Below are 27,824 nucleotides of genomic sequence, written 5' to 3'. Positions count from 1 at the left end.
AGTCAAAAACTGCCTCACCAACAGTTTGCAAAAATTTACTTGACTAAATCGAAAGTTGTATACATGGGCCTGGCCAAAACCCACCAAAAGCAAACAAAAAAAAAGACAAAAGAAAGGACGGATGGACCTGTCATAAAAGGTTTCTCATTGGAAAAAAGAAGTAAGCAAACTTACTGTCCCAGAAATTACCACAATCTCAACAGAAATCTAAAGAACTGTCTAGCAACTCAAGCATGAACAAAATGAGAAATCTGCTTCCTACCTGACATCTGCTGGATCTTCTGTTACCAGAACATCTGTCTTGCAGCTGGCGAGAGGATTGATAGAAAGCTCCACAGGAGGTACCACGAARCTCTTACTGACAGGCAGCCACAGACCTTGACCCAAACTATAGGTGGACCTGGAACAAGGAGAAACTTACCATGTAGAAACATAGCATCTACAGTAAATGTTGGACCTCTGCTGCATCTGATTGCCTGGAAATCAGAGCAACAGTGGCATAACCAGATTAATTAGTCTCCTGATCTTATACCAAAAGACCAGTGCAAACAAATAAAAGAGAAATAGCTAAAGATATGACAGGGAGAGCATGGAGGTAGGTCATACTGGTCCTTTTAATGCAGGTGATTTTTCTGCGCATACTGTCCTCACTTTTGCTCAGATGCACACCCAGCACACGGCATGAGAGGGAAAGTCTTTCTCCTTTGGCAGAATATAGACATATTTTCAAGGTTTGCCATGGGCAAATAAGATCAGAGTGCCTCAGAACATGCGCCAGGACAGAGCGGGGAGTGACTAGGAGGTAGCAGTCTGCTGTGGGAGTCCTCACATCTCCCAGACAAGTGGGATGAATAGTCACTCAACTCACCTGAGGATCTTCTCCGGCGCTTGCTCTCCTGTGACCAAATCGTATCCCCTCTCAAGTGTGGTGTAGGGCCAAGGTCTAGGAGACAAAGGAGGAGACAGAGAAAGCAGATCACATCACTCAGGAAGAACACCACATAACTGTGCCCCAGGATTTGCCCCTGGTGATAGACATGGGAAGATTTGACTTTAGGAGGTTAGGAGAGAGAAAGAATATTTTTAGACAGGGAGCTCAGCTCCCACTCACCCTTCACTGTGTCCCCAGTCACTGCGCACACACAGATGACGATGGACAGGGTCTGGGGCATAACCTTCATGACAGCTGCATTCTCCTGAAAAGGAAAATGGAAAAGATCAGACTTCTTTCTACAAGATGCATGTGAGAAATCATTACACTGGACACTTCATCCTTGTCATTCACAGGCTTCCCTGCTCCTGGATTTAAAAAAAAAAAAAAAAAAAAAAAAAAAAAAGAATCTGGATTCTCCTGAAGCACCCAGGTGATGAAATGCAGAAAGATAAAATATACAAAGAAAAGGTTTTTATGAAGGGGATTACATGATGAGATTCCTTCTGTCCTTACCTGTGCACTCCTGCAGATGAGATTCCTCCTGTGTTCCTGTGCACCTCTGCAGTTCAGCCTGCAACGTGCTGGACCCACGATGGCAGAGAGCTGCCATTCTCATCTCTTCCCCTAATAACACCTCCTGCCATGTCGGGAGAGTAAATTCTCTCCCAACCCCAAAATYAGCAGTGCCAGAGGTGTCTCCTTCCCAGCTTTTCTGGCTCTGTTTCCATGGCAGGAACATAGTGCAGAAAGATCTGATCTCCCAGGCCACCCTGYCTCTATCTTCTGTATTCAGCACCCTTTTCTGTGTCTCTTCCTGGTGCTTACGGGCTCTTGGTCCCTGTCACCTCCCAGCTCTCCTGTTTTCTCCTTCTATGCTTGCTCACCCTGTTACACACTTCTGACAGCACAACACGGAACCTTTTYGGCAAATTGATTCCATATTTGGTAAAAACACCTATCCTGGAGCAAGTAACAGCAAAATAAAAAGATCTGGATTTGCACACTGAATGTTGGTTACCAGATTCTTTTTGTTTCCCCCTACTCCCTCTCCCTATCACACTCATGCCTCACAGAGTGGCAGGATGAGCTTTAAGCCCTGGTCAAGGCGCAGAGCCAGGGGAGCAGCTTAACCCCTGCTGTCACCCACAGGGTGCTGAGGAAGGAGGGAAGATGCTGTGACGGAGGCAGCGGGGATGCCCCTGTCACCGARTTAATGCAGACTGACAAATACCTATGTGTTCTTCGGGTTCCTAAGCAAGTTCTTAAAATGTCTCGCAGGGATTACAGTAAAGAGCTTTATTGTCAGGAGGGAAAGGAAYGGGGTTCAACTGGTGAGATTTTTGAGGAGAACCGCCTGGAAACAGGGAGGCAAAAAGAAAAAAAAAGAAGAAGAAAAAAAGAGACAGCTAATGATGTGCTAAAATGCAACAGCACCTTCATGAAATATTCACCGCTTTAAACACGTCTAATATTAAAGATTAAATGTCCTGGGATTTGTCCTAGTGACTTCGAAGCATTGATTTATGATCTGTCAAAAGCTGCTAACCTCATGATTCATAACGGGAGAGGTAGCAGCGTTACTTTTCCAAAGGGAAAAAGCTGGGAAGGAGACAGCAGCGTTAACTCCTGCTAGATTTCAGCCGTGCCGGACGAGCCCAGCGGGCTGGGGCATTCTTGCTTTAAGGAACACATGTCCTAATGGCTCCATCAGTGATTTAAGAGATGGGAGAAAAAAAAAAGGGAAGAAAAAAAAAAGAGAGAGAAGTTATTTTTTCCTTGGGTGCTTAGCACGCAAGTTTCCTCAGCCGCGCTGTGGATCATTAATTCCTGGCACTTATTACATAACAAATATATGCTCTGCAAACGAGAGACATCTCAAAATGCTTGCAAAGCAGAGCTGGGAGGCTCGGGGCACGGGCCTGTTCTCTGCTCCCGCCACGGACATCACAGCAAAGCAGCCAACACCTTCCCAGGCTGGCATCAAAAGGCCCAAACGGCCTCCCTCGTTATTGATAGCTGTGGGTGCCAAGGCAGTTAACCCCTCTCCTGCAGCGCCGACGTGTTTATTTTGTCCGCTGGCTTGTTTACTGTTCAGTCAGTTTGGTGTTGGAGGGAGAAACTCTATCAACCTGAAGAAATATTGATTTTATCGACTCCAATCCTAGACTTCCAACAGCTACAGCCGGCGCTCGAGGCTTTATTGGGTGGTTTATTGGGAGGTTTATTTCTGTAAGTGAGAGGGCAAGCCCTGGCATGGACTCACCTTTCCGTSTGGGTATCAACAGGCAGCAGAGGGAGCAGGGAGAGCCCTGCCAGGCCCTGGGATCCCATCTACCTGCCCCCACCAAGCCCACGTGGCCTCCTCTTCCAGGGAGATCCGCACATCTTTTGTAGAGAATCAGAAATCCCATTTAACCAGATGGTGCCCTCCTTAACCAAATGATTTAAGATCAGACTTATTAGGAGGATTTTCACAAAACTCAGCAGAGCTTGTTGCATTCCTAGAGCTTTTCACAAGCATTTGCTTGTTTAGCACTGCTGGATACCTACTCATTTCTTTAGCCCCTCCAACTCTGCTACTATCTTATCTCTTTTCTCAGCCCCTCTAGCCATGCTGCAGAGCCAGCCACAGAGCTCTGTGGTGAGCAGGGCTCATCTCCACACACCCAGAAACATTCCCTTGGCAGGGCCAGGTACCCAGAACGACAGCAAAGGGGGTTCCTTCCACCTCCAACTCCTCCTTTGAGAAAACACTTTTTACTAAATAATGGACTTCCAATATGTCACTAAAATAACAAATGCCAAAATCAAACAAAAACTYGTGCTCCTGCCTCAAATGGCTAAATCCCATGTGCTTCTGATGCACAGATCTGCTCAGCATCACTCGGGTAAAGCTTGGATTCAAGCTGAGCTTAAAGTTGGCGATGGGCTTTGACAAATAACCAAACCTCAAGCTGGACGCAATTTTCCCTGGCTCCACACACGGCTCGGTGTGGCATTCAGCTTCTGCAACTGGACAAATGATTCTGAATCTGCAAAATGCTGTGAAAAGCATCCTATTTCTGCAAACAGACAGCCTCACTATGCACAGTGGTAAAAACACATCCATTCATCTTCCTTTGAATTCATAACCCACAAGTCAGGTTGGATAATCCACAGAAAATCTCAATCTATTATACCAAGAGGCAGGATCACTGCTTGCTTAGTTTAAGCTAGAGCACTTGCTTGGTTTAAGCCAGAGCAGGTCCCTCTTAAATTCTGGGTGCATGGAGCTGGATTTCCAGTCTGTCAGTTAACAAAATGCTGTGAGGGTGGAAACACCTCTTGCATTGCAGAGAAGTCGGGAATGTAACAGCAACAGCAGCAAGGAGAGTTACCGAGAGCCTGTTTCTGCATACAGCTACTGCTCCTGTTCCTACTCCCCTCTGCTCCTTTCCCAAAGACTGCATATGCACAACTAAATACAGGTGACATCAGGGTCTCTGTGCTGGTTACAGGGGATGAACCTGAGGCTCAAMCCTCAGGACACACGCCAGAAACAGGGCAGATACAACCACCAAGACACACGCCAGAACCGTGGCMGATCCATCTCACGTGCAACATCCCTCTTTCTGCTGCACTTTCATTTCCACAGAGACTGGTGGTGACTACTGATAGCTCAGTTCGAAGTGCCAGAGCCAAGCACAGCGAAGCGAGGGGCTGCCAGCTGGGGTGGCAGTGGCTCCTCAGCCCCCAGCACCTGAACCACTCTGTGCATGCACTGCAGCAGAGAAGGCACTGTGTAGTCCCAGCTGGAATAACCGTCRTCCTGGATTATTCCAGCCATTGCCACTGTCCTCTAGAGTGACAGAAGTGAAAGGAGTCCGGGGCCTGCCCAGAGGAACAGGGTAACACAGGAACATGCCAAAGGACTCGGAACAGCCTGCAGCTTCATGGCTTACCCGAAGGAAGCAGTAATCCAGCACAAGTCACGCTGGGCTCACCGCCTCCAACAGTACACACGAGCTGCACAGGAAACTACTGCTACACTGGAATAAAACCAGCTCCAGCACCTAGSTCAACTCAACAGGAAGCCTGAGCCATTTCCAGTATTATTTTCTAATATGAAAAGTGCAAACTTATTCTTTTATTTCACCCGGCCCTGTGCTGCTGCTCCTCTGAGACGGAAACTGGGTCTCGAGCCGTGTTTGAAATTTTCCTGGTCGTCTCCATCCGCAGCCGCCCTGGGGAGCTGCGGAGWAGGGTGTGAAGAATCGCACCCAGAGGAATCCCGCCAGCGCGCCGGGGTAATCCCGTTAGCCTCATTAGGACGAGGCGATTGCTGTGATAATGCCACCAGATCCCCTTAATCCGCCAGCCCAGCACGCAGCACGCTGCCGCGGCTCCCAGCAAAGCGGCTCTTTGCAATCATGGGGATTTTTACTCATGGAGCTAGAGGCCTTGGACACTACTGGAACAAACCTGGGGTTCCTGAGCCCCAACCCCGGGCTGCTGATCTGGGGGATTTCCTTTTCTGTACCGGCACCTCCATCGAGGGCATTAAGACTCCGCTCCTCTTGGTGGGACGCAGTGCTAGGGCAGCACCTCTGCTTGGGAAGCCCCCTGGCCGCTGGGCCTGCYGTTGGCTCCATGGGCGGCGAGCTGACGTGTGAGGTGAGTGGCGGCAGCCACCTGTAAGCGGCAGGAGGAGGCCGAGCACTATGGGGCAAACAGGCCACGCTGAGCGGCCCCGTGTGCYGCTGATGGCCTCTGTGTTGGCAGCACGGGCACGGTGCCCGTCTCTCCCGGGCACAGGGCGGCATGGGGCCTTCCTGCGCTTGCGCACGGACATCTCCAGGGTGACGGGATCGCTCCCGCAGGCTCCTGGCGCCAGCCAGCAGGGGAGGATGCGGGAGGCCCTCTCCTGCTCCTGCGTTGCCAGCAGGGCTCCTTCCCTGCCATGAGGGAAAACCCCGGGCCCACAGCAGACCGGACCGTGCACCAGCCCCACCTTGTTGCTCCTCAGAGCCCACCTCATGGCGGGTGCACCACAACACTGTTTGGTGGCCAAGGGGCTGCGCTGTCCCTAGCCGGGGCACAGCTACGCGCAGGAACACTGCCATCGCTCCTGACGGATAGCACAAGCCCAGAGGAGCAGCAGCTAACTGATCAATGCACGTCACTGTGTCCCTCCGAGATCGCTTCCCTCCAATAATGAAGCTGTCTAGGCCTCAGAGTCTCATAAGCGTCCAGAGGAAGCRCGGGATTGATCTGTCCTTTGCTGAGGGTTTCTGAGCTCCTGGCAGAACGTCACAGAAACAATTTCTTAATTCAGCATCTGGAGAAGCTGATGCTCTCCAACGCTGAGGATGTGTCTAAGCCACCGGAGCCCTGTCTCTCTTTGCTGCCAGCCAGCCCTGGGCACACAACCGCACTATGACCTCCCAGCACGCACGAGCTCCCCATGCTGAGCTCTACTGACTCGAGCCAGTGGCACCCTTGGGTGGCCAAGCAGAAGCKGAAAAGCCGACAATGCAGCAACCGGGACACAGCCCCTTCAACAACAGTGGGGCCCTGGCTGCCCATCTGACGCTCTGGAAAYGCTGGGACACCGCAGTGCCATCGCAGTGCGGGTGAGGCCAGCTCAGCACCCCGGGAAGGGTCTGCAGCTGCCAAGGTCATGGSGGGAGGCTGCCCAGGTCTGGTTACTTTCAGTGCACAGCAGTGGGGTGACCGTGCCACTTGCAGGGCTGCTTGTGACAGGTGATTTCCTATCAYGGGAAACACAAACATCAGGAGCCATATTAGAAGTGCCAGGGACATCTCAAATACCACGTTGTCCCTCCAAGGGAGTTTCTCCACCTATAGTCTAGCACAGGGCATTAAAGCACTGAAGCAGCTGCTAGCTGTAGTCCCAACACCAGCCTGGTGCTGGGAGCATCTCCCGTCTGCGAGGGTGCCGGAGCCCTCGGCTGCCACTTCTCCCACGCGCCCATTCCCCCAGGAAGCAACACCACTGTCAGCAGTGATGATGAAAAGGAAGAAGAACTTTCTGGGAAAGGGCCAAAATACACGAGGACCAGATTTCGTGCCAAGGTTTCTGATCCTTAGAACTTCAGAAAGTTAAAAAATCCTCAACAAAACGCTCCATAAAGAGTTTGCTGCGCCTCTACGGGATGGCACAGCAAGGGCCCTTTTTGAAAAACGTATTCACAGAAAATTAAATGCAGGCAAGGATGAAAAATGGTCTTAATAGATCATTAAATTCCCAACTTCAATGGGCAAGTGAAGAATCTTCAGAGAGCTGCTGTCCAAGCCAGGGTTAGCCCCTGGCTGTGGCTGCGACGCCTTGAACAACTGCAGCTGTGGCAACTGGCAGGGAAAATGCTCTGAAAGTTGTTCTTCTCGCCCTTGTTATCTGCCGTTTCCAACTTCCAGGGATGGCATATTCCATAATCCTGATAAGAAAGACAATTCTGGGAAAAGTAGTTCATTTCCCAAGGAAAGAAGGGGAGCTATCAATAGGCCACCAGGACATCTTTGTGGCTCTAGGGTGGCTCCCATCTGTCCAACCTGGAGCTGAGACAGAGGGCTCAGCTCCACCAGCATACACTCTCCCTGCAGGGGTGTAACTTGGAATTAAGTTGACAGTCATTCCTCCTCCACTCCCACTGAAGGTCACCCTCTTTGCCCAGATGCATCAAAGCACTTAAGCACAAGCTTAACTTTGGAGAATTGTGCCTGGGTTTACGTTCTGCACAGACATTACTCTCATTATCATTTGCTAAGCTCCTAAGCAGTGCAGCTAAGGAAGATCTTTATTGGCACATGTGCACGGCGGATGCGAGAGAACAGCACAAGGTCCCGAATGTGCTGGCAGTGCACGAGGGACAGACTCTGCCAGTGCCACAGCTGCTGTCCTCGGCTGTCCAGCAGCTCCAGCACTCACCTTTGGAGGCTGAGAAGTAGCCTCTGGCCCCTCGATGGGATGCACAGATGGGCCGAGCAGGTGAGCTGGACCCAGGAGTGGTTCCACACCACAGACCTCATCTCTCCTCCCTCCTCTCCGTGGTCTTTAGACAAGCTTAGAAATGCCATTACAAGAACATTAGCAGCTGCAGGATTAAACACTCTAATGGCAGAAAATGAGAGTGTAAAGACAGCRCAGATAACCTTAACTCAGCCCTCTTGCAGGCATACATTTTGATGGCTGTTTATGTATAACACTTCAGCCYGAAGCTAAATTAGCTTGGGAGTTAACTGCCTCCTGCTCTGCTTGATACGTAAGGCAAGCTGTGCCACCTCATGAAAAGAAATCGTATATTACATGGTTTTTGACCAAGTTATTAAACTGCATACCTTAGAGAGACAGGAGCTCATCTTATAAAAGTCTAACTCAATAAAGACACTGGGCTGTTCCAACAGTGAGAATAGCAGAAGTTCACAGCAACAAACAAATATCACTTCATGTGCACAAAAGCTGCGTGATACTTAATTGAACTCTCTGGAAAAAAAAAAAAAAAAAAAGTATGTTTTCATGCACACAAATACACCCTTACCAAGGTTGGTTATCTCCCAATTTAAATGTTCAGTCATGCGACCTGCAAATCTCTTAACAAGCACCCTTAAAAATTGGATATGCTTAAAAATGACTTACATCTCTCTCCTGCTTGCAAGACCCCTGCTTACCAGGACAGGAATACCATCTGTGACTCTGGTAACAAACTATCYGTTTGAAAATGATGGAAATACTGGGGGGGAGGTTCTGCCAATTTCCAGAAAAGACCCTTTGTTTCCACCYCTCATTCGCTTCTTACAAGTATGTCCCTATTGTTCTGTGGGTGGAACCAATTGCAAATGCAAAGGAGAGAATTTCGATGGATAAGTGTCTGATTTATGGACGGTGAAAAAAACCCTAGTGCATTTGCACCTGCTAATCAAGGTAGCTATCCATCTCATTTATGCCACTGTTCTGGCAAGCCTGACAGCACAAAATCAGAGGCTGTTTTTTTCCAGCATTTGGCCCTGAGGGACCAATTCTCCAGCAGGCCTCTTAAGCTATGCCCACAGAATGTGCAAGTGAATCAATTTTGTGCATACAAAGCAGGTAATTGTGCTCACAAATCAGACTTTGCATATGCCACCACAAGTGGATGCCCTCATAACCATTCCCAGCGCCGAGGAGAGGGGCCAGTGAAAAAGCAGCACTCCCCACTTTWACGAGCGGGTAACCCCATGCGTGGCACAAACAGAAGTGCTAGAAATGTACTCAACATCCCTGGAAAGAACAGAGAGCAAAGAGAGTTGATGCTCAGCCACAGGAGATGACAAGCTTTCCCTATGCTCAGTTTAAACAGCCCCATCTGGACTTGCCCCATCATTTCAGAACTTGCCAGCAAGACAGGGTGCTCTGGCAGAAATTCTCCAACGGAGGAACAGCTCTGTTCTACCCCAGCTTCACTGCACAACAGACCACAGCCTGATCCAGACYAGGTGCCTGGCTCATCCAAGCTGAGCAAAGACAGCAAGGTGCAGGCAAACAGGGGCACAGTCACCACACTTGTCATATAATGTCCACAGATGGGAGGCGAGGACCCTCAGCAGAAGCTATTTATTTATCAGCAGTCATTCCAGACAAAATGGCTGGGACTTTTCTGAGGAGGAGGTGACTAATTGTATTTTGCTCACGAGTGGATGGCTGTGCTGTCATTGAAAAGCTCTGATGAGCTCGCACTTTGCAAGATAGGGCTGAAATTTGTCAGGGGGCAGCAATCATTTAATTAAAGAATGAGTCACACTGCCAAAACACGAGGGAAGGCAAGTTAAGGTCAYGAAAGCACAACATATTTTGACATTTCCTAGCATTTCAGAACTGCAGTTTTCAGTGCAGATTATAATTCACTTTGAAACAGTACTTGGTGACTTGAGTCATGAATTAGCCCATCAAAGACAGATGCTATACGAAAGGAAACCCCACAAGAGCCTTCAGCCCTAGGAGGAAGAAGAGCTGAGTCACAGCAGGCAGTGCCTAAGTGAACTGGTGCCCTCTGAACATCTGTGCTATGAGCTGTGGCACTGCCACAGAGAAAGGCTCCTCCTCAAGTCTTCCTCTGACTTCCACAAGTGGAAGAGGTCTATTTGAAGAGTTACAGCAAGGAAGCTTTGGGACAAGGCGGTATTGACACTGCAGTGACAAGTACAGGGCACTTGTTCCTCATACATGAAGAGCCCTGTACTCTGTGCAACCACAGGTCAGCCCAGGGCTGATGAGGTACTTTGCCTGTTTGCTTTGGTTGAATCTTCAAGCACCACTTTCTGTTGGGTTCCTTCTCCTGGCTACTTCACCCAGCCCAGAGGGAACTGAGGGCAGGGGAAACTCCCAGGATCCATCAGCTGGGATGCTCACAGAGSCTGTAAAACTCCTGGGATAAGGTAGGGTGTCAAGTAGGCACTTCGAAAGGCTTAATTTTCAGTGGGTAGTTGCTCAGTTCTTCACAAAGTTTGGACACCATTAAAGGAGTCTCAGAGCTAGGCTCTGAAAAGCAGTGGTCCCACCAGCCTGTGCTACTCTACCTCTGAGGAAGCAGCTGGCATAGAAGGGACAACAATTTTTCTTTACCTATGTGCAAATTTCAAGGAAGGAGGAGGGAAAAAGCTGATTTACAAATTCCGATTTACATGTTTCAGCTGGGGCACCTGCCAGTTCAGGTCCCGGCTGCTCTGCCCRGAGCTCTGCCCGCTGTGCTGAAGGAAGAGCAGACTCAAAGCAGCTCGTACAAGGCCCGGGGGAGGAATCGCACACTGCAACATGCCACGGTTGAGCTCAGCTGCCTGCCTTGTCCTGCTGCTCCAGCACCTCCAGAGCTAGGACTGCTCCCTTGCTATTTGGTGACTGCTGTCCCAGAGATGTCAAGGATGCGGCAGAYTGCAGCAACAGGCTGAGTCGTCACTGCCTTGGGCATCTACCCCAATGCACCGGGTGCAGCAGAGAGAACAAGAAAGGAGCTATAAAGCAGCAGGCGAGGTCAGGATACAGCACAGATAGGATGCTGTGCAGAGCATCTCCTGGGATAAGGAACACTGTAAACAAGATCTGACACATYCTACTCAAGCATGGGGCATCCAGCAGCGGAAACAACTTGCTCCAGCAAGTAAGAGGCACACAGGAAGCAGCAGTTGGGCAAATGGGGCAAAACAACAGTTTTAAAAGAACAAAGATTGCGTGAGAATTACACTAGCCCTCTCTGATGCCACGRATGGCATGGGGCGTACAAACAGAGCTGCAGGGCTCATTCCAATTGGGAAATCAGGTTTTACCTCCATACAGCCCCACCCTGGTTTCAACTGTAGACAGATTCTTTTTCTTTTCTCTTCTGAAGCAGGGATCGGTGAACTCATCTTCCCTCTCCCTCAGAGACTGCCAAGTTTCACAGATGCCTAAAAGTATTCTTCAGCATCAGGACATCTGGAAGAGAAAAGCYTTCTCCCTGAACCATCTCCATCTGCTCGGGTGGCTGCTCCCCACTGCCCAGCCCTTCTGGCGATCGTAGGCAATACTGAGGWCTTGTCTACCTGGGGAATGCAGCTAGAACGGTTATTCGGCTTCAGTTGTGCCTGTCAGTGTCTCCACGCAGACAAGCCTCGAGAAACCAGTCTACTGAAAGGGGAATGTTGTCTTGATTGGGAAAGTGAAGATATGACAATGCACATGGTATCTTCATCTCAGGTGTGGATGGGATGGATGAGAACGGATGGAGTTTATGCCCAGTCCACACCTTATTCATGGTTCACAGCTCACGGTTCAGGAGGATTTCTTTCTCTCAGGTCACTGTGTATTAGGAGTACAGCCCATGGCAGGATGGAGCCGCCTTCTTGGTGAGCTGTCCCTCTTCAAATCTACTGGCAAAACCAATGTCTCTTCTAGCAACCAGAAAGTCTCACACAGAAAGATAGTAGGGAAGGAGGAGGAGGAGGGAAGTGGCCCTCACAGAGACCCAGGAGTTAGTTTGATATACACTTCTCTGCAAGGAGTCAGGACCACTTGCGTGTTCTTCAGATGCCAAGAGCAACAGGATCACTTCACTCCCTGAAGAAGGCATCTGGTGGGAAGGCCATGGGAAGCAGAGCCACCTTCATACACCTTGTTATCTGCACAGATGAGATGTCACCTCACAAGAAATGTTGAGCTGGGGATTGTACATCTATTCACAGATGTATTTCCCACTCTATACCTAGCCCTAATCTTCCATYGCTTGTCTTCTGCATTCCTGCATTCCATTGCAGACATCAGAGCCAGGTTTCTCAAAGCACAACTTGTGTAGTGCTGGGACACAGCAAAAGTGCAGGTGTCTGTAGCTCCCACAGAGTATCAGGAGAGCACAGACGAGAAGGGAAGCCTTTGCCTGACCCCATGTCTCGAGAGACCCGTCACAACTTGCTGCTGCTTCACAGGCTATTGCTTTTATGTGTAAGCAGTGCATGCACAGCAGAAAGGTCATTTATGCTACCAAAGACAACAAACCTTGAAACTCCACAAGGAAAGTCTAGAGGAGAGAGCAAACCTAGGTCACGTCAGGCAGAAGTAGTAACAAAAAAACGTCGCGTTCTGCAGTGCAATAGTTAAAAAAATAAAAAAGAAGGGGAAGGAAACAGGGCTAAACACACAATTAAATTTTCCAGCCTGGACAGTGAGATAGTGCAGCTTAGAAGTAGCTAAACTCCATGTACCTGCAGTCCTTCCAGCCCTGGCAAAGAACCAATAGGTCAACTATGTCTAATCCCCCTCCTGGTGTGCACCTTCTTAATACCTTGCTGATGGGGGTCACCACCATATGACACTCCTGGGGTACCTTCTAGTCCTCTGCCTAGCACGAGCCTAAAGTAGAGGTAAAGCAAGCATGCATCAAAATACTGATCAACCTTGCACCCTCACTTGCACGTCCCAGATTTTTAAGGTCTTCATTGTTCTCAGGCCTCACCTACCTGTCTCTTGGTCGCAGAGCTGCTCACAGGCATCAGTGGTCCTCTGTCCACAGAGGTCTCTCACCCAGGGGGAGGTGGCGTTGATCTGATAGTAAAGGGAAAGCTTGGCTGGATTTAACCAGTCAGAGATGTCCAAGTAGCTCCCCTCGCTCACCACAAAGCTGCTGCCTGGAAGGTGGAAAGAAAAATGTGCTTTAGAAGAGTGTAAGAAGAGACTAAAATTTTTATAGGTAAGGGGAGCATGTCATGAGGAGGAGAAACAGATTTCTTACATAAGACATTGAAAAATTCACATATAACACAATAGCTTCCAAATTAAACTCTCCTCATTTCCCATAACTGATTCTTTAACGTTATCAGTCAATTCCTAGAACTCCTCTCCCCTGACATGTATAGGACCAAAATGGAGACCATTCCTACAAAATGCTGTGAATTGGACAAGGAAAACTGTAGACTTCCTACCCCTTGATGGATTGTTAAGCCATTTTCATCCCCTTTTTTCTTGGTTTCTCTTTCAAGACTGTTGCGAAGAAAAAACATGTGTCCCAATATCAGAGCAATTCTATTCTTCAAGAGCTGGTGTGAGGCTGAGTTCAAGAAAATAATACTAAATTCCCCAATGTTTAGACCCAAAGAACTTCAGTTCTCTGCACAGTCCCCTCCATGTGAATGTGACCCAACCAGTGACCCATCAGCTGGGACACTGCTCTGTCTGAGGTACCTCGCATATTACCAAGTATCCTGAGTTGCTAAATTTGATCCCTGGTTCTCTGCAGAAATGGGGACAACTGCTTTGCCCCATAAGACTGGAGCTTCACTTCTCCAGTTYATGCGAGTAGTGTCCAGGAGACACTTGGATTTTGGACTGGGGCGCTCATGAGCATCAGCCACATGTCCCATCCCCACCTCACTTTTCTTGGCTCATGGTAAGTGAACTGGCCCTGCAAACTTCTCATATAAGAAATATCATCTCAAAGAAACTCCCTTGCTTTCTCCCTCCTGAGAGTCAGAAGTGAATTCCTGCCAAAAAATCTTTTCTTACAAAATCTTATGTTTCTTTATTTTGTGAAATGTATTTTTCCCCACTGGCAACTGGGAATATGCATCATCTAATTAGCCAAATAGATTTTCAGTTCAGCCCAATCATTTCCTTATCTAACATCTGAGGCCCTGCATCACTTGGGGGATTTTGCAGGCACAGAGGTCCTCATTAACTCTGATCTTCAATTACATTGATTATAAGGCTGCCTCTATAACAGTGCTGCACAGATCAGAGGGGAGCCCAAAACCCTCTGCTCTTAAGCAGTGTTTTGCAGAAGTTACCAAGGCAAAAGCCTCTAAAAATGGGAGGAGAAAGAAATCTTTGAAGAAGAGGGGCAAGGTGTAAGATCAGGCAGACACAGAGCTGACGGGCAGCCTTCCACCAAGTGCTAGGACGTTGGTCAAAGTTTGGAAGCAGGGTGATCTTTGCAACTAGCATCAGAAAACTCAAATCTTTCTTAATGATTACCCAAGAACGGTAAGTCAATAGACCCAGGGCACATTTCCATGCAACTTAAGAGCTTATATCACTTATGAAGGACTCATTCTAAACATCCTATGACTTTTTTAGTTCAACAAAAGCCAAGAGATTTAMTAACAAACAAAGAATGCACACAGCAATGACTGCTTATGAACCTGCTAGAGTGCAAGCTACTGATTTCCTTTTGAACAAGCATCACTGCTGCTTAAAAAAAGAGCCCTGCAAAACCCCATCCTGTACCATGCTGGCCATGACAAACATAAAGAAGTGGAGCCTGAAGTCCAGCATTCAAGCAAGTGGCCTCATTCTACCAGATGCTGAGATCTCATCACCATGAAAATCTAATCTCTAACCTAGGTACCTGAATTTACACTCTATATACTCTTTATACAGCACATGCACAAATGCCTCTTTTCACTCCTAGAAAATGGAAGTGGCCAAACTATCGACTATACAAGCAAATGAAAAGTAGAGGTGCAAGATCCAGATGTTTCTGGGTGCACAGCAAGGAAGAAGCTGCGGACACYGAGGCTGCCTGACACAGCTCAATCAGACACAACCTAACAGTAAATTATGGGGTAAATCCTACACCATCAGTGGAATATATTGAAATACAGGGCACAAAACATTCTCTTAGAGCCAGGTATTTTTTTCTTTTAATTCTCATTCTTTTTCATGAATATTTAAAGCTATCCTTAAGTACTAATGATAATTACTACTGATTTATTTTACCAAATGGAAATGCGTCATGCACCCATTGGGGCTGTTAATTATTTACATATATAAATCTATGTAATACCCTGTCAATCTTCGTTTTGCATTTTTGAAATTACCAAATAATGAGTGAGGCTTGAGAAACACGTAAACACATTTTGAGCTATAGGGACAGACAACACCCTCTGTCTCCACACAGTGAAAAGAAGCAACACCAGTTCATGATTGAATTGCTTCTTAAGGAACCCCACTTTTATTTAAAATACAGCCAGACTGAAATGAACTGAAGCAAATCAGTCAAATAGAGGCTTCTCCACTTTAATCTGAAGAAAAAAAAGGCAAAAAATCAGATGTTATCCTTAATTCTAAATACTTTCCTTTCTTTCCAGGAGGGAGAGAGGTGAGGAGATTTTCCAGCAAGGAAATTTCTCACATCTTTGAAGCTGAGTGTGTCACAGCTCAGACAAGTAAGATTGCCAGACATGTTCTTAGATACTCTCATCACTCTCCTCACTTACTCAAGATAAAAACAAACAAACACCCCAACCTTGATCCTTTCCATAGCTTGCCTAAGAAAAAAATAACAGGAAAAGGAGTTTTACAAATATTTTGAAAGCTAAAATTCTGAAGCTTTCAAAGCCTCTTTACACATATTTTTCTCCTTTATTTTCAAAGAATGGATACATATAGCACAACTTTCAAAAGTCGCCGGCATGCAATTATCAAAAATATCTTGAAAAGCTGAAAAGGAGCAGATTGAACATCAAATCCTTTCAGAAACTACCCAGAGCAAACATTTTTTTTCCGAGCCAGAGCCGTTTCGAATRCCTTTGCTTTGTCACAAGCCTCAGCCACACGTCCTTTCCACAACTCAGGCTTTTAAGGAACACCAGTGAATCACAGAATCGCAGAATCCTTAAGGTTGGAAGGGACCTCTAGAGATSGTCTATTCTAACCCCSCTGCACACATAGGGTCATCTAGMGCACATGGCACAGGACTGCGTCCAAGCGGGTTTTGAAGGTCTCCAGAGAAGGAGACTCCACAACCTCTCTTGGCAGCCTGTTCCAGTCCTCTGTCACCCTCACTGTCAAGAAATTTTTCCTGAAATTTCTGTGGAACTTTTAGTGCTTCAGTCTGTGGCCATTTCCTCTAGTTCTATCAGTGGCCACCACAGAAAAGAGGCCAGCAGAATGGCAGAGTGGGGGATGCGACACCCGGAGCAGCTCCCGGGTCACCCCATCAAGGTGCAAACTGCCCCGTGCAGCCGCCGCGGGTGCTCAGACGAGCAGGTGGCCAGCTCAGGTAAACGTTCAYGTTTATCCATTCAAGTCTGAACAACCACGATATCCACAAGAGATGGAGCTCCCAAAATCAAAATCACCCCACTGCAAGTGTCCTGGGTCAAGTCTCCCATTCAGGAGCACAGTAAAACCCCCGCTGTAGGGAAACATTTAGGGTCCAAGGTAAAGTAAGCAGCAAGGTGCATCAACCCGCTGAACAGGGAAAAAKTTATTGAAAGCACCGACCCTGCAGCCCCTAGGGAGGCAGGACAGGCCCTCTGCTTCGCTGCATTGCAGTCAATATAAGACGTGACCAGCCTTGACGGCTTCGCCTGATTTTGTTTGGGTTTTTGCATGCATGGCGTTTCCTCCCCCCTTCTCCAATTCCCATCAAAGCCAACGTGGCTCTGACGGCAGGAGAAGTTCATGTCTTGCACATGCGGGTCTCCTTCAATGTGCAGGGGAAGCGCTTAAGCCACGACAAAAGAGGCTTCAAGTTCTGACATTTCAAAAATCATTTGCCAGAACAAAACAGGATAAAGCCACTCAGAATAGATATTTAACAAGAGAAAAGAACAAAGCGCCTAAAAGGCAGCCAAAGGGCTTGGGCTTTTTTYCCCCCCCYYYYYYTTTTTTTTCTTTTTTTAATTTTTAAAAGCAAAGATCAAAAAAAAATTCCTTTTGAAGAATTCCTGTTTATTCTTCCCTCCATCCTTCTCTTCTTTAGTCCACTCGCCCYGTCTTGGCCAACGAAATTCCCTTTGATCTAAAATCAGTGCTCTGCGCTTGAGTGCTCTGGGAGGTCACACTGCAGGGCCCCGCCGTGCGCCCACCCCAGCAGAATCAAACAATTGCACATCAGTTCCAGGATTACTATTATGTYTTTTTTTTTTTCCCCAAACCCTACGAGGAGAGAACCTCCTGCTCCATTCTTTAGGAATTCTATCTACACAGCATAACCCTATTCAATTCCTTTAGAGTCCCCCCTCTTTCTTTTTTTCTTGTTAAACTTGAAAGAACTTTTCCTAAAAAGGCAACTCCTCCTTAATCAGCTCTTTSCATTGATCGGTGCTCTCTTTCCAAATGTTGTGCTGGAGAACAAAATATTCCACTTTTTGAATTTGCTTCAGAAATTTCAAAGAGCTGGACAGAGGTTCAATTCCCAGCACGGACATACACTGACCTAAGTGGGGGCTTAGTGGAAGATTGTGTCCATGGATTAATGCAGCGCTCAGCTCTTCTCCCCCTCTTCCCCTTGGCTCCAAACTTGGCAATTTTAGAATTATTTCACCTCTTCAAATGTGAATTCTTCATTCTTCACTCTAAATTGAAAGCAGGGAGACAACTGCACCAGGTTCAAAGCTGAGATTTCAATTCCATCTTGCTTTTCAAGTATTTTTCTCTCACACATAAAGGGGAAATGACTCAACTGAAAAGTTAAGCTGGTACTTTTTTAAAACAGGAAAAGTTTATACATATTCCTTTCTCTTTCATTTATTTGAATGCACCTTGGATCACAAGCCGCACTTGACACCAGGCTACCCTGGACTTGCACCAGTGCTCCTCGACCTACAGCACCTGCCAACCTGTTAGAAACACGCTCAAAACTACACATTTTTCACATGGGCAAAGGACATTTACGATATAAATCAGCACAGAATTACAGCTAAGACTCATACCCATCTCTCTTTTTTTTTTCCCCGCCATGGGAGGAGCAGAGTGACATTTCAATCACTGAATGGCACTTGCTTGATAATTCTCACAGTTCTTTCCTTTCTTGGAAGCCCGTCTAGCTTTCACTACGGCTGAACTGCTGACAAAAATCACTTGTATTTAATTCAATATGGAAAGTGACTTGTAGATATTCTTCCAAATACAAGTGGAACCAAAACACTAAGAGCGAGAAGATGCTGGTGGATTTGGATGCAACTCCTGCAAGGGGTGTGGGCTAAAGTCCGGCTTACCAGTCGAATAAAGGGGTCTTTCGCTTCTCCACTACCTGGCACCACTGCACTCCTGACCTCGCTAGCAGAGCTTTAGCTGTTTCTTGAAGCCATTGTTGAGGTGCTTTGTTGAACAAAAACAAAAAATACTGAAACTGCCAGTGGCCAGCTTCACTCTTGATTCCCTTGTCATGACCCTCGGAAATGTGCTCTAGGTGTCCGTGCTTGGAGAGGAGTTGGGCTACAGGATCTCCAGAGGTCCCTTCCAACCTCAACACGTCTGTGACATGCATGCCAACAGTATCAAGTGTGGCCCCTCCCTTGTCCTTAATCCATGTCCTCCAGATCYCCTCCCTGCACAAGGACCGGGCAGGGACCTGCAGAGGAACTCAGAGGACACCACAGTCAAATTCCCAGCGACCACAACAACCTTCATGGAGCTATTAGGCAACAGAGTCGCACAGGTGTTCATGAAAACACAGTCACGTCCTCAGCAGGCATTTGAGGCAGCAATGGCTAAAACAGAAATAAGATTCCTAAAGAAAAGCTTCCACTTAATGCTCAGCATCTCCCAACTCCCACGCTCCAGCCTGGGGCTGTTTCTCGGCTCTCTAAATGTCGGACAAGTGTTCAGAGAAATCCAGTCAAAGTCTAACTCATGAGGTAGATGATGGATGAGCCACGATAAGCTTTAAAAATATATATATAAAATGTGTGTGAATGGAGAAGTTTTTGTGTCTGGCATGACAGACAACACAGCGAGGCAGGCGGCACGTACGAAGTTAATAAGCCACAGGATCAAGGCAAGCTAATGCCTACTCATCAAGGGATCATACCCCAACACCACCGCTTGTTAGGGGAAATAAAAAGTGAAATAGTAGGTCCCCAGCATCACAAGCTCAGAAAGCCCTCCCCGCCTTGCTGCACTTAGTGCTGCTGCCTCTATCCTGTTCATTCTCACTTGGAAGCCAATACGGTCCAAGYGGGCTTGCCGGGAGCGACTTGCCAGCACGCCACGAACGGGCCCGCTCTGCTCCCGCAGGGCTGGGCACCAACATCCATCTTCCATCCTCTCCATCTCTCCAGCAGCTTTGCTAGGTTAGCTGGTCAACCCACCCTGATCCCTCACCATCAACCTCCTGGTTAAATCTCATTGGTCTGAGCTTTCCAAGCACTGGGAGACGTAGCTCCTTGTTGCCACCTTGGGACACGACAACTCCCCTCGGATCAGCAGGACAAGGTGAGGGGAATGGGGCTGCAAGGCTGCGCTGGCTCACAACATGAAGGGGTGGGGGAGCCGACCCAGCAAAGGAAAGAAACGAGCTCAGGATCAGAAGCCTGTCATGGGAACGATAAAAACATGATGTACTTCAGCCTACAGGATCGCATTAGTTCTTCATGCAAAGAGCGTTCACGCCGCCGAGCAGTCTCGGAATCCCTTTGATCCGAGCTGATACAGTTTATAAATTGATGTTAATATTTAGAGTTCATATCTGGTAACACTGCAGCCATTTGCTCACATTTCCTCACCAGCCAAAGAGGCGCGGGAGGAGCAGCGAGCTGTGCCGCCGACACGGAAGGGACCTGCTCATTAGTGCCGGTGAAATTAAACATAATCTGCAAAGCTGTCCCCAAATGCAGTCACCTACCAGCAACACATAGCACTTGGGTTGGCCAGACTCTGAAACAGGAATAGATTGCTTCTGTTGAGGCACTGACACAGGTCTCCACRTGATGAAACACATGTTTGTGTGACAGAATGGCTCAAGGTTGAGAGAACAGCAGAAGAAAAMCCCAATTTAAAGCCAGGCAATTCCTTCTATTGATTCAGGGGGTGTTAATAAGGTTCTGACCTGCGAGGGAGTCTGGGACTCCTCTTTGCTGGCAGGGAAACTCAGGCAGATCCCTCTGAGATTAGACCTCCTTCTCCACCCTTCCGGCATAAATCCGGGCTGCTTCATTTGCAAACCCAAGAGCACATCCAGTGTCACCTTGCTATAAAAGCAAGAGCACTAAACGGGGCCGGTGCGGGCAGAGAGGCAGCCGGTTCCACAGCTCCTGGGCTCGGCTGCTCATTTTCATGCGGCCGCACGCGCAGCACGTGCCGAGCACGCACAGGGGCACACGTCTGAGGAGCCAAACGAATGCCCGGTCACCTCCGAGGGCTGCACAAGATTGAGCAGGAGATGTCAAAAGCAAACAATTTAAAGCAACAAATTTAATTAAAAACAAAATGAAAAGTTGTTGCGAGCCCAGCAATTGCAGTCGGCAGAGCTCAGTCAATCTTTGGGGAAAATTAACAAAAGCTGCTAATAGCGGCATCGAATTCCACCGGCGTCTTGGAGGAAACAATCGGCGGGAAAGAAATGAATAATCTTCAGATGAAACAATTACTGATCAGCTGTGTAGCAATCACCGAACGGCAGCGTTCACACGGGAGAGGCAGGCGCGCCAGGCGTACAGAAAACCAGGCACGGCATCCTCAAACTGACGCCCCACCGCGTGCCGCGGGCCCAAACCCAAAGCCCTTTCAGGTTGCAGTGTCCTGCGTGCTCTTGAGGGCAACTCAGCACTGTGGTTCCCTAGGCTCAAACCAGAGGGGAGCTGCTGCTCATCATGGGGTGCTCATCCATGCTTGAAGTGTGCTGAGCAGCAGCAGAAACAGCTGCCTGGAGATGCTCAGCCAGGCTGCTCCAGGGGCAGGAGCCTCGCTGCCCCCTGAAAGCAGAGCCCGCTCAAGAAGGCCGAGAGCCGCGGGTAGGAAAGTCGCTGCACGCCTGGTACCTTCACTCACTGACCTACATACACGGCAAGCGCAGAGCCCAGCGACGGGYGAGGATGAGGGATTAGCACATTGTCCCTGGCAGGCGTCTCCAAAGAGGAGRGAATGGAGGTTGCAAATGTTCTGAGACGTCTCTGATGTGACAGAAAACTAGTTTCTGCCCTTTCCTTTATTTCCAATTATAAAACAGCGCTGCAAGCCCCTAGCTAAATGCAGCTCTTCCTTCCTTCTGTACGCCACAGAGGATCTCACCTAGCGCTCCCACTAAAATACCCAGATACAAACAGCCACCCACGCCATCTATAACCTCRATGCAGGCTGTAAAAATGGGAAGCTTTAATTGATGCTATATTTCAAGCTGTTGTGCAGCAAGGACACACTCCAGGCTAAGTCCTCCAGGGTATCTTTCCCAGCCCTGCTTTCTTGCAAGCAGCTCCCATTGCTGGTGCCTCCGCTTTTTGAGTGATTACTCACAAGAGAAAAAACACTGAATGCACCAAATTGAGTGGCTAACACACTCATAAGGGGCTTTAGTGCTGTTTTTCTCTCTCCTTCCCCCACCCTTATGGCTGCAAACAGTTCCTCTAAATAACACTCCGCTTTTCCTAATCCCCATAAAAGCTCCTACGATCCTTTCTGTAAGTTTGAACCTGCTCTGAAATGGGAAAGACGCCTGCTCAGCAGTGGCAGGGGCTGCACCCAAGGGGATGTTTCCGTCCCCTGGAGGGGTGGCAGTAACCAAAGGGAGGCGCAGCCACTGAAAACATTTTTGTATGAAAAAAAAAGAAGAGAGAATAAAAAAAGGAAGAGACCCACCCCAGCACGGAGTAAGTGGTGTCACAGGAGGGAGAAATCCACCCTCTCCTGCACATGGTGAGAGATCCCAAAGAAGCCGAAGCCTCTCCATCCTTATCAGTTCAATGGAACCACCTGCACCTSTGTGCAGCCCGGGCAGGCTGGGACAGAACCAGCACCCTCCTCTGCCCTGCGCAGCCCCAACGTGGGCAAGGAATCTCCAGCTCTCAGGACRTGGGCACAAGCTGCTTCCCAGCACCCCAGCTTGTGCCCAGCTGTGTGGATTTGGCTGCCCTGTAAAACAGGGAGAGAGCAGCTGTGCAAACCATGTAATAACTGCTTGGAGGTGGGGGACCCATCAAGCGAACAAAAGGAAGAACCAAGAGAGGGAAATGTGCAGTGCAGACAGGCTGGTTATTAATGCTGCTGATTGTAAGATATTTCCTAGACCTTGCGGTGTCAGCTTCTGGTCCTGAACCTTTCCCTTTCCCCCATGTGCTCAGGAGCCTCTTCCTCTAAYGCCAGTGCTTGCTCGAGACGGGAAAAGCTGCTTCTCGCCCAGGCTAGGGGCTCTCTGTGGGTTTCAGCCCCCTCTCTCCTCATTCCAGTTTGGCTTTGGCTGCTGGCAGGAGCTCACTTGCATCTGGTTAAAGTTGCTTTCAAAGAGGAGCCTTCACCTGCTAGGAGAGGGATTTCTTTCAGCCGTGTCTTTKTTCGGCTTTTCCTGCAGAGGTGTTGGTAGCTTCCGTACTTTCAAATTTTCCTTGGCTCCTGGTATCTATTGAAAATCTGCCTATCAAGAAGAAATTAGAGGGTATCCTTCCCTTAGCTGGGAACATCTCAACGAATGCACCAGCCCTGCCTCTCTTGCAGTCCAGCTTATCATTATGGAAAATCCAAAAGAGCACAGCTTAAGGAACTGGGCTGTGGAAGCGCAGGGCAACATCTACAAGACCCGAGTGCACGGTTMCGTGGGGTGTGCGGGCTGCTCTGAGACTCATCAAAGCTGCCAGCCTCATCCGGGCTGGAGAAATCGGCTCTGCTGTCACCAGGTGAAAGCGCTTCAATTCCATCAGTGAAGGACTCGGCAGAACAAGCTCTGCCCGCCCTCTGCAAAYGCAGCCCTGCATGGGAAGCCGGGAGAAGGGCTTGTGCTCTCCCTCTTCCCTCGGCCCCAAAGCTGCTCTGCGCAGGAGGGGAAAACGCTCTCGCCTTTCAGCAAGAGCATCAGGAGCTGCCGCCCAAACACATTCCTCAGACACTGATTTTAAACATTGGCCTCTGCTGGTCCCTGTGCAGAGCAAAGAAACGGCAACAGCGGAGCATGAGGAAAGGGCGAGTACGCAACACTCGGTGCTGATGGGCGGCTGTTAACGTTTCCAAGCACCTCTCACTTCCGTGGTCACTTTAATGTTTTATAACCCTTTGCTGCCAGTTTGGTGCAGGTTGAAAAGCTGCTGTTGTGGAAGAGAGGGGACAACTTCTAAGTATTTTTCCCTTCCCAGAAGATGGACTCAGTTATCACGTAAAAGAATGAAATCCTGAAATCCCAGTTAAATTGATAGCTACTGCAAAATGTCTCTGCTATTTCTACATGAAGAATTCAACTGTTTCACATAAAAAATATTTTAAAAGTTTTTGCAGTTCATAATTATATTTTACAGTTTCATTACAAAGCTCATTTTAATTCTTCTCCAAACCGTTTCTACCGGTCCTCTTGCCAGCTCCTCTTTAGAAAAGTCATTAAGTCAGGACTGGAGATCATCCCATTTCCCCCAGTTTCAAAGATATTAATCTGTTTTATTGGTATTTCATTGTCATCTCCATTGGAGCCTTCTCAGTATTTGCATAATTTGCACTGCTACCTCTGTCCTGGCAACAAGCGCTCAGCTCCCTCCTTCAATGCTAAGGAGTCACGTTGCAGYCTGTTTCATTTTTTGTGGATGTGATGTCTGTTCTGGGTTAGAGCTGCAGTTTAGGAGAAGGATGCTGGGCTCCTCTCTGCCTGTTTACACCACTGACTTCTCATCCTTTTTGACCTTGTACAAGTCACTTGTGCTCCTCCGTTTTGCCATAACCAGTTTTGAAATGAGAATAATATTTCCTAGCTTAAGTGCTGCAGTTTGAGAATTGGGTTCACACTTAGCTAGGTCAGCACCTGGCTCAAAGGGACATGATCCTGGTTCGGCCTCAGTTTCCCAAGCACAAGAAGGGTTTCTGTTCTCTGGCTATTCAGAATGACAATCTGTGAAACCTTCCATAATATTTCTTTGCAGATTAGACAATATTTACAAGTCTTTTATAAAAAGTTGAAGTCCCCTCTTTCATGTCTCACATCCTCTGAAGTCCAGTTCATCCAGTCTGAGACCAGAGAGGAGATCCTCTCTTCCTCTTTTCTTTAAGGCCAAAGTTTGRCTTTTAGGATATCCTGTGTATCCTGAGATTAGGCAGCAATTTCCAGTGTTAGCAGCTAATCAGTGTTATCAGAGATTACCGTACAGAAGGGCTCACGCAGCCAGCACTGTTTGCACAGGGATATTAACCCRCTGGCTGCGTGGAACTTCATTCCCACGGTCATCATTGCAGCTGCAGCAGAGACGCAGGAGCGTTGAACGAGCTGCCGCTGCGGAGCTGCTGCTGGGCAGGTCTGCGGTAGGGAACACGTGCTCCATCTGCCTTACAGCGCAAGGAACTTACTGGGCATTCATATCGAGGCCAAGGAGAAACCACTCTTGTCAGGCGTGAGCCCCACTTAAAGCAGGCTGGAGAATTCCTGCCCAGCACGAGGTGATGGTTTAAGACCCTCTTCTTTGCACTCTGCTGCTGACACGTCATCCCAGCTTTCACGCATCTACCCTAACCCATATATTAATTCCCTCAAGATCTGGCCCCATCCCAACACCAGAGCCACAGATAGCCTCAGGATACTGGAAAGCGGTGCAGCCGGCGGTGCTGCCCAACAGCCAGTTCTGCACTGGGCTCTGCACTGTGTGTTGCTGGCAGAGAAAAGGTGCCCCCTCATCACTCCCTGCTCGGCAAGACAAGTGCAGGAGCTGAAGAATTGGAACCGACTGAATAATGGGCCCCGTCTGCAGGAAGAAAATGAAATTTGCCCTCATGTTACTGAAAACTTGCACTTGACGCTCACTGAACATTATGTGGAAAAGGTCAGTGAAACACAACAAACGTGAAGAGACCAGTCGGAGAAAGCAATAAATAGTGACAGCAGCCCTCGTCTAATTCTCCAAAACATCTCTGCCTTTGCTCAAATACCAGCAATTTCATTTTCTACACAGCTAGGAGGGCCTGGGACAAACAGCTTTCCTCTTGCAGGACAGGAATATTTCTGTGCCATTTCCCAGGACTCATCAGCAGTTTCAGAGGAAAAGAGAAATACCCATCTGTCACAATTATTATTAATAATAGTAATGACACAATTGAGATTTCTGCCTCAGGTCTGCAGACACTCATGCTCCACTCTTCTGAGAAGAGGAACTCCTCCAGCTGAATGCAGAGGATCTGTGTTTTTCGGTGGCCCATGTAAAAGGCCACGAAACCTATGGATATAGGGACAGGGATAGAGGGAGAACGTAGGGGCAGAACAATTCCAGTACGGAAAACAAAAATGTAGATTAAAAGAATAACCTTCCTGCTTCCCAAGCTGACCTGCAAATCATCCTCATACCTTCCTCACCAGTTCATTGCACCATGACACAGATGGACTGCTGGGCTGCTGACATTCAATAGACGCTGTAACCTGCATCTACCTGCTTGGCACTGTTAGGCTCCTGCTGGGAAGAACTCCCTTGAGGACTAGGAGGAAAGTTCACCACTCATGAACTGGTCCCCCAGAGATGTTTATAAAGCAATGTCTCAAGCTGGTATAAATTGGCTGCAAAGTGAAAGACTCCCTCATTCAAAACAGTCCTGATGCAGCACAGAGGCTGAAGTCACTGGCAGGACTTACCATCAGCAATGAAGTGCTCAGGTACGTGAAGAGTCACCTTCACTGTCAGCGGGCAGGAGAGCTGAGAGCCGCACACCATGGCCAGGATGCAGGAGCTGACGGCAATGAGCGTCAGAGCTGTCTTGTTCACAGGGCTCTTCATGGAACCTGGAAGGCAGAGAGAGAGGTGGGTAAGGAGAGATGAAAGCAGCGGGTAAGGAGAGCCAAGAGTGGTGGATAAGGAGAGCCGAGAGCGGTGGGTAAGCAGAGCCAGCAGAGCAGCACACCCATCAGGAGAAGCAACAGCCCAGCCCCGTCCATCCAGAACAGCTCATGCTGAGAAAGAACTAACTACACCAGAGGCTTCCTTGGCCTCCCCTCAGGTCTGCACGACCACACACATCCCAGGGGCCCAGCACCCCACGCTCCGGTATGCACGGCCACCAAAGTGCCTCACCCTCACAGTGAGGCAAACAAGGCAGAAGAAGGGAATCTGAGGCAGGACCCTGCTGTGCCTCAGGGAAGAACAGGCATCTTAAATCAATACATAGCTCAGTAGCACTTCAAGTTGCTTCTCAAGTCTCCAAACTACAGCCTTCCAATCACATTTTTATTTTAATTATTTTAATTTATACATATATTTTTTAAGCATTCATGCTAACTTACTGGGTTACATCAGGCTGGGGAGCACATTTTCCAGGAGTCCTCAGAAATGGGTTCTCTTGAGAGCCCCACACAGATCTGCTCCCTGCCCAGTCTCAGAGTTGGCTTCCCACAAAACAAATCTCCGAGAGCTGCTCCGCCTTTCTGACCACGGCAAAGCAGCAGTCTCTTCTCATTGGCACCACTTCATCAAGCRAGTTTTGGCAAGTCGCAGAAATAATCAAGCCAAATCCAGGAGCTGCCTGTATCACAGGATCATTCACTTTGCTTGACACCAGGAGAAACCTACGCCTGTAGATTTTACATAGCACCAGCAAGCGTTAATTATTTATACGGATATATCTCAATATTCAGACATCGCACAGGGACTACAAGGAACAACAGAGCAACCTACAGAGCCAGCCGCTTTTTGTAGGCAGGAGGTATTACACAGAAAGCTTGTTTTTGTCACTCACAGACGCTTACGGTATCTTCCAAACCTGGCTCACAAAAGGCTTCTCTGCAGCCGCTACCTCGACGCCTCCTGACAGGTGAAAGATGGCTCTGCAGCAGGCCGCGCTGGCACGGCGAGGTCCCCGTCCCCGCCTGCCACCCGCGCGCAGGCGGCTCGCACCGAGGCCCCCCCGGGCCGTCTGCCCGCCGCCCAGCACAGCTGATGGCTGCRTGGGAGACACAGCTCGGTCAGGGAGGCGCCCCCAGGGATGGGGACACCCCACGCTTGGCCACGCGGCGCCCACAAGGCCTCTGTGGCCACTCTCACCTCCCTGCATTTCCTTGGGAATTCTCTATGCAGCAGAGGAGAGTGGCACCCAAGCGAGGCGGCAGCTCACGCACCAGCAGGTCCTGCCATGGGCAGCGGGCCGCAGCTCTCCRAGCTCTTGCGGCATCGGGCCAGGGTGACCAAAGTGTTCAGTCCATCAAATCAGATCAGAAAGAGCCCAGTGGGCAGACCGAACTGTGAGCTATACAGCAGAAGGAAACAAAAACAGCAATAGACAGGGTTTTTGAGAGACCTGGTTGCCTCGGGGAGTCCAGGGGCTCTCACTCAGCACAGGCCACAAGCACTTTTACCTTCCATATCCTCCGCTGATGTGGTGACTGTGACAAGCTTTGGTCCTCTGGTCACCTCTCCAGCTCATCAAGAGGTTCCCACCACCCATAAAGCGGTTGTCCTCAGTGACCCCAAGGCGACTGGCCCCTTTTCTTCTTCCTTCCCCACCTGTCTGGAGCTCAGAAGGTTGCAGCAGCTTCGAGGTGCTCATGGCCAAGGCTATTTAACCTGG

At 48.7% G+C, this 27,824-nt stretch overlaps 1 protein-coding gene across 1 annotated transcript in view; it reads right to left on the bottom strand.

The window, feature by feature from the left end:
- Nucleotides 1–255: 255 nt before the first annotated feature.
- The window catches only part of LOC112956100 (astrotactin-2-like), a 74,803-nt gene continuing 47,234 nt past the window's right edge, over nucleotides 256–27,824 (bottom strand). Inside the window, exons 5-9 of the mRNA XM_026049608.1 lie at nucleotides 25,900–26,046; nucleotides 12,896–13,063; nucleotides 1,112–1,196; nucleotides 869–943; nucleotides 256–400 (exon numbers count right to left, since the gene is read on the bottom strand). Coding sequence (XP_025905393.1) covers nucleotides 259–400; nucleotides 869–943; nucleotides 1,112–1,196; nucleotides 12,896–13,063; nucleotides 25,900–26,046 — 617 coding nt within the window. The 3' untranslated portion in view covers nucleotides 256–258. The remainder of the gene's footprint in view (nucleotides 401–868; nucleotides 944–1,111; nucleotides 1,197–12,895; nucleotides 13,064–25,899; nucleotides 26,047–27,824) is intronic.

This window comes from Nothoprocta perdicaria, unplaced genomic scaffold (genome assembly GCF_003342845.1).
Source record: "Nothoprocta perdicaria isolate Ctin4 unplaced genomic scaffold, notPer1 scaffold_6, whole genome shotgun sequence".
Classification (NCBI taxonomy): Eukaryota; Metazoa; Chordata; class Aves; order Tinamiformes; family Tinamidae; genus Nothoprocta; species Nothoprocta perdicaria.
Note: the sequence above shows the minus strand (reverse complement) of the source record. Positions and strands in the feature narration are given on the sequence as shown.